Source organism: Mustela nigripes, chromosome 12, assembly GCF_022355385.1.
Source record: "Mustela nigripes isolate SB6536 chromosome 12, MUSNIG.SB6536, whole genome shotgun sequence".
Lineage (NCBI taxonomy): Eukaryota > Metazoa > Chordata > Mammalia > Carnivora > Mustelidae > Mustela > Mustela nigripes.
Window position 1 is genome coordinate 45235440 of NC_081568.1, and position 9500 is coordinate 45244939.

The 9500-nt window shown below is 47.6% G+C and overlaps 1 protein-coding gene and 1 long non-coding RNA gene across 2 annotated transcripts; one reads left to right on the plus strand and one right to left on the minus strand.

Annotated features, from left to right (window-relative positions):
• Positions 1–228: 228 nt before the first annotated feature.
• LOC132027804 (uncharacterized) lies at positions 229–8947 on the minus strand. Its single transcript, XR_009407209.1, has 5 exons — positions 8882–8947; positions 7445–7476; positions 6964–7109; positions 4327–4417; positions 229–1468 (listed from the first exon to the last, which is right to left on the minus strand). It is a non-coding gene; the product is annotated as an uncharacterized LOC132027804 (long non-coding RNA).
• A 39-nt stretch (positions 8948–8986) lies between these two features.
• LOC132027519 (putative uncharacterized protein ASB16-AS1) lies at positions 8987–9442 on the plus strand. The gene has a single exon (XM_059416330.1). It carries the CDS (start codon positions 8987–8989, stop codon positions 9440–9442), a length of 456 nt encoding a protein of 151 aa, XP_059272313.1.
• Positions 9443–9500: the final 58 nt, after the last annotated feature.

Below are 9500 nucleotides of genomic sequence, written 5' to 3' on the forward strand. Positions count from 1 at the left end.
ATGTGTACAGGCAGCATGTGCAAAGACCCTGTGGGGGGAGCATGACAGGTATGACCGTCAGTGAGGCGGGAGCAGGGTAAGAGAGAAGAGGAAAGAAGGAGGTGGGGAGGGCAGAAGCCACACCCTGCAGGGCCTTGTGGGCCATGTTAAGGAGTCTCTGAGCTTTATTTTTAAAGCAGTGGGAACTCTTAGAGGGTTTTTAACCAGGCCGGGTGAAAGCATCAGATGTGCCGTTGGCTGACATGTATAGCCAGGAATGACTCAAGGTGCTGGGTGCACAGTAGGCGTGGAAATCCAGGACAGCCAGAATCTCAAAATTACTGATTGCTGGGAGGAAAGGTCCTTCCTCGCCGGAGCAGGTGGGAAGACGGGGAAATTCAATTTCTCATCCATCTTAGCTCCTTGTTGGGGCTCCTGGCACTGAGTAAGGGCTCAATAAGTAATTGAAGAAGGGCCAAATGGGTGAATAATATAGGGCCAGCTTATGCTTTAGGCTATTTTCCCTCCACTCACAGCCCACAGACCTTCTGAGAAAGAGTGCTCCAACCTCTGTGATACGCTAGGTGTTCTTGAGGAAGTCCCTTCCACTCCCCAAGGCCTCAGATTTCCCACATGACAGTGGGAAGAAGGGGACCAAATTAGATCATGGTCAGCTAGGACTGCCTTGGTCCTACAAATCTTACATCTGGTATTTTGCAGTGACACTGATCTCGAGAATTTATTTTCCAAGCTCAGCGAGTCAGCGAGGGGATGAGAGTGGTGTCCCCTCTCGGTTCTGTTGTTGGTATCTCCCATGCTAGGGCTTCTGGGCTGTTGCTGAAGCGAGTGAGTGCAGGATTCAGTATCCAAAGCTTGCTTCCTGCAGCTGCTCACAGCTCTGTCCACCTCTGGCCGAAGGCAGCTGGCTCCCCTTTGTTGCCCCTCAAACGCCTGGGCTGCCTGGCTTGGCGATACCTGGGGACTGCGACGGTATCCCAGGCAGCCCGCAGTTCTCACGTTCCGGTCCCGCTTGCTGCAGACCTGGCAGGGTGATGGCCCTCAGTGTGCTCATGCACACTCACACACACAATGCCATAGAAACAAAGGAAAACCTGGTGAACCCTCAGAAAAGCAGGTTTCTAAGCAACTTGGCAGCTTTTGTTCATGAGCCCCTTGGAATTAAAGTAGCATCTGATCTCCTGCCAGCTCCTGCCTAAGGATGGGAGGAAAGGGAGGACGGGTCTGCCTTTGCTGGAGCTGAGCGCTGAGCTCCCCCACCATTGGCCTCTCAGCCTGGGAAGCTGAGGCCTGAATCCTGGGGTTGTCCACATTGTGGGGAAAGTCCCTGTGACAGTTTCTTGACAGCTACAGCTGCAGAATCCCAGGGCTTGGTCATTCAGACGACAAAAGCAAACTGAAATATACACTGTGGGCCCGCGGTGGTCCACGCTCTGTGCCGCAGTAGTTGGCCCCAGCTCTGTCCTCAGCCCTGGAAATACAGAGGTGAATAAGGGACAATTGGTGACCTCTTCAGCCTAGTGGCGAAAACAAACAAGGGCCCAGCGACACCTGATTACTGCTGCACTGCTTGTAACTTTACCCTAGGCCTCTAGGAGAAAATGAAAACTTCTTAGCTAGGTCCTAACAGTCCTTCCAGACTAGCCCCTGCCTGCTTCTCCACCACCTCCTCAGCAGGGCTCAGGTCCCCACAGGCCAAGTCTTTGTCACCTCCAGAACCCTGCTGGTCCCACCACTTGGGATATACTTATCCACCTGGCAGCTTCTTTCCACACTTCGAGTCCTAGCTTTTAGCTTAGCTTTCCCCTCCCAAGAAACTTCCAGCCCACCCTGTCAAGAATATACCTCCTCACACATCATTCTCATCATGCTGAGCAGCTATGTAGCCTCCTTCATGGCACTTCTGCTGATACATAACTCATTCCCTTTGTTCACAGTCATTCTGTTCTATTGCATCACTGCAAACACTGAATTCGCAAATACTGAACCACACCCCTGAGGCAAGTACAGAGGTGGGCTCCCATGAGCCTCCGCCCACAAGAGCCACATAACCTTGCTTTATGTGTATTTCAGCTTAAAGACACCTTATTTAATGTAGGTCATTATTTGTCAATATTTATGTGCATCCTCCTAGAATCGGCTGAATTACTCCTTAGGAGAAGTTTGCTTGGTGATCTAGCGTTAAAGGAAGGAGAATCAGAAAGGGCAAAGGGATCTTCTGCTTTCCCCGGAAGGCACATAACCCCCACTTCCATACATAATTGGTTTCTGAAAATGGGACTAATGTCAAAAGTAAAGAGTCAAACAAAGGCTCTATTTTGTCAACAGGGCACATCTGTTCCTGTGGAATAAAAAGAGTATATCAGTTGCAATTACACCTGTATTTTTTAATACAATCTTTGATGATACATTTCCTGCTTTTCCTACTATACCCCCAATATGGTTATTTTTCTTCACTAATCAAAAAGCATGCATAAGGGGGTGCCTGGCTGACTCAGCCAGTGGAGCACGTGACTCCTGATCTCAGGGTCATGAGTTCAAGTCCCACAGTGGGCCTAGAGCTTACTTTAAAAAAAAAAAAAAAAGATGCTTGGGGCGTGTGGATGGCTCAGTTGGTTGAGCATCTCTTGATTTTTTTTCTTTCAGGTCATCATCTCAGGGTTGTGAGATAGAGCCCCAAATGTAATAATATATGCATGCAACTAAAATGCTTTAATGGACACTGGTGCTTAAAAATAAACAAACGGGTGCCTGGGTGGTCTCAGTTGTGTCTCTCTGTGTCTGTCAAATAAATAAATAAAATCTTAAAAAAAAAAAAACTTTACCCACTTTTTAACTGCCTTGTCTTTTTTATTCTTGAATTATAGGAGTTCATTATATATTCATACAAGTCTCTTATTGTATGTATGACTTGCAAATACTTTCTCCCATTCTGTTGATTGTCTCTTCCTTTTTTTTTTTTTAAGATTATTTATTTATTTATTTGACACAGAAAGCACAAGCAGGGAGAGCAGGGGAAGAAGAAGCAGGGTCAGCAAGGAGCCTGACATGGGGCTCCATCCCAAGATCCTGGAATCATGACCTGAGCCGAAGGCAGACATTTAATTAACTGAGCTACCCAGGCGCCCCTCTTCACTTTCTTGATATACACATACTTCTTATCACTACTATTGGTACTTTGATTTTTCCTCCTATAAAATTTTTTAAGGTGAGGTTAAGATACAATAAAATAATCAAGTAGTCTCCCAATTGTTGCCGTGCCGATGGATATGGCGACTGCCTGAGTGAAAACTGAGCACAGCCTCGCCATCTGGCAAGATGATGTCTCCTTCCCTAACCTGCAGAAATCTCAGCTTGGGGACAAGGGGAAGTTTAGGGGCATCAGCATGTAATGGATGAACATTTACTGGGTACGAGACAACGCTGTGCCAAGTACTTCACAAGAACACATTAGATGCTCACAATCGCCCCATCAGAGAAGTACTATTATCACACCATTTTACAGATGAAGAAAATGGAGACTCATAGGCTTCATGTGAGCTGTCCGCGGTCCTACAGCTAGTGAAGTGGCAGAGCCGGAGATCACACCAGGGTCTTTACTCTTGCCCACCACGCCAATGGCTACCATTGGCCCACGGCCGATGCCTGTCAAGTGCCAGAGTCAGGGGAAGCTTTCACAGGTCCTCAGCAAGATGAGGAAACGAAGGACAATATTGCGGGTTTTTCATAAAGCTAAATCTATTCCATTTAAAGGACTGCACTTGGGGCCCCTGGGTGGCTCAGTAGGTTACATGGCTGCCTTTGGCTCAGGTTCTGGGATCGAGCCCCGAGTCAGGTTCCCTGCTCAGTGAGGCATCTGCTTCTCCCTCTGTCCCCTTTCACCCCGCGCATGCCCTCTCTCTCTCTCTCTCAAGTAAATAAATAAAATCTTTTTTAAAAATAAAAACAGAGGAACCTGGGTGGCTTAGTCATTAAGGGTCTGCCATAGGCTCAGGTCATGATTCCAGAGTCCTGGGATGGAGCTTTGCATCTGGCCTCCTGCTTGGGCAGGAAGCCTGCTTCTCCCTCTACCACTCTCCCTGCTTGTGTTGCCAATCTCGCTGTGTCTCTCTCTGTCAAATAAATAAATAAAATTGTTTAAAAAATTAAATAATTAAAATTAAAAATTAAATGACTATCCTTTATCTGAGATTCTTCCAACTTCTTTGGTATTCCATATTTCTTACTAAATAATACCAAAAGATGGTTTTTTATTATTGCAAAAGAAATATAGGCACATTGTAAAATATGCAATAGGAAAAGAGGTTGTAAAAATTAAGTTCTTCTTACCTTTCTTCCCTTGTCCTACAGTTCCCACTGTGGAGGCAGCCACAATGACTAGTTTCTTGTGTTTCCATAAAATATGTATTTGTGTATAAACCTTTTCAGAAAAACAAATGGAATTTATACTCTGCATACTGCTTTGTATCTTTTTTATTACTTAATAAATTTTTTGGTATAGTTGGATATATTTAAAGTGATTTGTTGAGGGGCGCCTGGGTGGCTCAGTGGGTGGAGCATCTGCATTTGGCTCCCGTCATTGGGCTCCCTGCTCTGCAGGGAGTCTGTTTCTCCCTCACCCTCTGCCACTCACCGTGCTTGTGCTCGCTCTCTGTCAAATAAATAAACAAATCTTTTCTGAAAAAATAAAGTGATTCATTGAAAAATGCTTGCTGAGCCTCATTCTTATTATCCACCAGAACTGGAGAATTAGCGTCCTATGCCCTGGAGCTACAACAAACAGGACAGACCCGGTCCTCACCTTCATGGAGCTTAATATTCGAAATGGGGACAATTGCACATTGTGGTGAGTGCTAATAAGAAAAGACACTGAAAGGAGTACAGCAATGGGCAATGGGGGGGGGTCCTTTTAATCAGGGAAGGCTCTCTGCAGAGGTGACATTTAAATTAAGACTTTAATGGGTACATCAGTTAAGCATCTGACTCGATTTTAGCTCCAGTCATGATCTCAGGGTTGTGAGCTCGAACCCCGCATCAGGCTCTGCACCAAGCCTGCTTAAGATTCCCTCTCTCCTCTCTCTCTCTTTCTCTCTCCCCCCCACCTCTGCCCCTCCACCATCTCTCTCCCTCTCTCTAAAAAAAAAATAAACTAAGACTTGAAGGCAGGAGCCAGCTGTGCATCAGGAGGAGCAAGCAGAACCACCTTGCAGGTAGAGCTAAATGCAAATGCAAAGACCTCGGGGTAGGGTGGGGTTCAGCTTATTTGAGGAACTTGGGGCAGAATAACAGAGCTGGGCCAGGGCTTCGGAGCCAAGAGATAGTAGCTGGAACTGTTAGAATGTGCTGGAAAGCTGGCACCAGGCCTTAAGAATTGTACAGCAAGGTCTGGTTTGTATGGAGGCTCTGTCAGAAGAGAGTGTTTTAGGGACCAGCTGAGAGGCCAGTGATGCATTGTAGGCACAAGATGATAGTGCCCTCCGCTAGTGCTGCTGGCCGTAGGGTATGAAGCAAAGGGGACAGATTCTAAATACCTTTCGGATGGAGAATGTGCTTCGATGATGGGTGGGCTTTGAGTGGGGTGAAAGGCACGGAGAATCAAGGGGTACAGGCTGCATAGTTAAAATATTCGGGGAACAGAAAAGTTTCTAACTTGTACATCTGGGTATGCGATGCCTCTTGAGCGTCTGAGCAAAGAACTGGATGTTGCTTTCTGCAGCTCAGAAGAGAGGCCTCAGCTAGAACTATAAGGTTGGGGGTTATATACCTGTGATTTTAAATATCTGGAGGTAGATTTGGACATGGAAAAGAATCTTACAGCTACAGACTCAAGTTGCCCATTATAAAACCTAGCTTTTGTCAAAGGCCTATGTTCAATTGACAAATCTTGTTATTCTATTATAAATCTAGTGATTTTTGTATAAAGATAAGATCACTTTTACTTGTTCTTTGATTATTGTTGAATTAATTCTGAAGTTTTAGTACATTCAGTCCTCCTTAAACATTTCATAGACTTACAGCTTTAATTAATCAAATTCCCTTAGACATTTCAGACTACAATTACAAATTTAATATGCCTAATTTTCTCAAACACTTTAAATGCCCAACAGGACCAACTTGAAAATCTTAAAAGCAAGAGCTTTCTAAGCACTTAAGCAACTGTCGTAAATTAATTACCTAAATTTATAAATGTAGCAAAGCAGATTCTCTTGACTGTTTCAACAATCTCAAATCCTACACAAAGCAGACCAAGAATCACAGAAGCTTCTCTCTATTCATTTCTTCATTATCTGGTGCTCGCTTCGGTAGCAAAGCAGATTCTCTTGACTGTTTCAACAATCTCAAATCCTACACAAAGCAGACCAAGAATCACAGAAGCTTTCTCTATTCATTTCTTCATTATCTGAATATTTATATTTCCTTTCTGGAATTACGGATTTACTCCCCTAGCAAAGGAATCAGAATTTTTTCCAAATATTGCTATTTGGAACTGAACTACATAATAACATGGGGGAGAACTTACAATAAAATATTCCTGGAAGGAAGACTCTAGGATTGTATATAAGGGGTAGTTAAAAGCATATGCCCCCCCACTACTCAAAAAATTACACAGAGGTTGGGGTTATCAGTCTGGGTCCAATTAGGAGACAGAAATCACACAGCAATTTGAAAGGAGGAAAATTAATGTGGTTATTAATTATAACAGGGTACTGTAGTAAAAGAGAGTAAAGAGAAATCTACAGAATACAGAAATAACAGATAAGGAGCAGCCAATACCCGTAGGGCTGAGAAAGAGCACCCAAGGAAATGTCACCTGTCTGTCCTCCTCCCCTGCTCTAGGGGCAATGCCAGAGGAAGCTACTGCTGAGGAAGCTGTGTGTTTTGTAGCAGCCTGGCGCTGGATGCAAGTGGGGTATTGAAAAAAAAAATGTAAGGGTGAAATATATGTGGGAAATGTAGAGCACTCACCTATACAGGTCAACTTTGGAACCAACATCACACGCTGACTTGTACGGATACCCAGCTGTTTTTTGTATATGTATCTGAGCTCCTCTACTAGAAGATACTCTCTTTTAGGGCAGCGATTATGTTCTATCCTTCTCCTGTGGCCAACCCTGAAAGGAGTGTACATAATATGCTCGATAATTTGCTTCTGAATGTATGAACTCTGAGTGAGAAATTTTATTAAACTGTGCCCTTTTTTACATTAATTTTCACTCTATTCTTCCTACTACAAAAGCAGTAAATGCTTGTTGGGGAAAATGCAAAGTAGACCAAAAGGAGAAAAATATCAGCCATATTTCCGCTACCCACAAATAATTACTATTAGTACTTCGGTGTACATTTGATACACAAATAGTTGCTTTGTTCCCCCCCCCTTTTTTTTTAAACTAAGATGTACACACATCATATCCCATATGCAATTTTATATCCTGCATTTTTAACTTACCATGAATAGAGCACTTCTCCAACTCATCAATTCTTTGTTGAAGAGTAAATGATGAATTATTATATATAGAAAAAATTTACATTGATGTTGAAACTACCTTAAATGTGGAAAACATCACAAAATATCTCATTCTGAAGATGTTAGTTTACTTAACCACTTCTCTCGTGGAACTTGAGGTTCTTTTTCAATTTTCCTGTTATACTCCTACAACGGACATCATCGTTTTATTTTTTCTCTGGTAGGCCAATTTCCTAAAATGGCTATCCCACATGTGAAATTACTAGGCTAGAGCGTACAAATATGGTTAAAGTTACTGAAGAAATTTTAAGATCACAGGGCATCTGCTTAAGAACATGGAAACTGGTGGTTTTCCCTCTTTCATCAGGACGCAAACAAGAAGCCTCTTCAACGCCAAGCCAGCTAGTACTACCAAAATAGGTACACCTGCACACCTAACATTCGCCCCTCCGTACCGCCTCTCCACCCTTCCCCCCTCCCCCCCCCCCCCCCCCCCGTCAATGCTACCCATCCCTAAATGATTGCATGACAGCGTGACCCTGGTCTAGTCCCTACGACGGGCCACAGGCCCTCATTTGTGACTCAACGGTGGCCTAACTGGGGTGCTAGACTAGAAGATTTCCCCAAGGCCTTTTAAAGTGTGTGTGATGCCCTGGCGCCGAACCCCAAGCTCAGAGTGTTGGTAGGGCACGGTCACCTTGCAGGCAGACCAGAAGGCTGAAATAGAAGCTACGGCTTACAGAGCTCCAGCGAGGGACTCCGCACACCGCAAGCCCTTCCCTATGCGGAGATTGGCCCTTGATCCTCCACCCCCAACCTTTTCTCCGCGTGCTCCGCAGCCCCTCCTCTTCCCCGCGGTTCACCGAGTCCACCCTCTAGACCCTATAATGACTTCCGATTCTTCCCAGCCGAGGGGTCACCCAAGCCCCCTAGGGGTCTTCTTCCTCCCTCTCCTCCTCTTTCCGCGCGCACCAAGCCAGTCCGTCTCTACAGTCTGAAGTCTCCGCCGCCCGGAAGCATCCGACTACCTTGCAACACCCGCCATCAGTCCCTCATCCTCTCCTCTGCATGTCTTTCCACGTATCTGTACCGGCTTGTCCCTCAGTCTTTCCCGCCATGTCTGGCTTTCTGTCCTATTTCACCCACCCTACGTCCCACCGGTCTGCGGGTCCTCTGAACCCTGGTTCTTCGGTTTTACCCTGTCTGTCCTTCTCATGGCAGAACCTCTATCCCCGTAAGGTCCCCCCTCAAATACCCCTCCCTATGTTTGTCCCTCGGCACCCCCGCCCACGTCTGCACTTCCGTACGCCCCCGAATGTGCTCCTCCGTTCCGGGAGTCTGGCCCTCTGTCCAGCCAGACCCCCGCTCACCATCCCTCCCCCGGCCTGAAGAGAGTGCGGCCCCGTTCCCCGCCCGCACCGGGTAACTCTTCCCTCTTCCACTTTCTCTACTTTGAACCCATCCCAGCAGAGTCCAGGAAGTAGCCAGGCTCCGAGGACTGGCGGCGGAGGTGCCCAATGGAGCATGCCAGCGGCGGCGGAGGCCCCGCCCATAGAGCAAACGCAGCCAATGGTCGCGCTGAGGCGGGACTTCCGCTGTCCCGCGGAGGGCGGGGGAGCGAACTGTTGTGGTGCGGAGCCTTGGGCGGGCGGCGGCCGGGCGGCCCAGGGGCTGCCGCGGGACTCGGGGCGCAGCCGAGTGGCTGCAGGGGTGGGGCGAGCCGGACGCGCCCCGGGGCCCGGGCGCCGCGGGTTCGAGGCCGGGCCCCGCGCGGGGAGGCCGCGCCACCCCGGGGGAGCTGCCCGGCGGCGAGTTTGCCCCGCAGCCGAAAGAAGGCGGGAGCCGGCGGGGGCCCTGGAAACCCCCTGGCAAGCCGGGTCCAGAGTCCCCGGGGACCGGTTGCTTCCTGGGACGCCCTCCCGGACGCCCCCGCCGAAGGGTAACGGTTCTGGGCCCCCGGCAGAAGGCACCTCCGGGTGACCCCCGGCGGGGCCCTGCGAGCCGCGGGAGCCGACCCCGGGGCCTCGAGCGGGGAGTA

Bases quoted from the DNA above. Each gene is read 5' to 3' on its own strand.
- LOC132027519 (XM_059416330.1), top strand. From the start codon at position 8,987: ATGCCAGCGGCGGCGGAGGCCCCGCCCATAGAGCAAACGCAGCCAATG.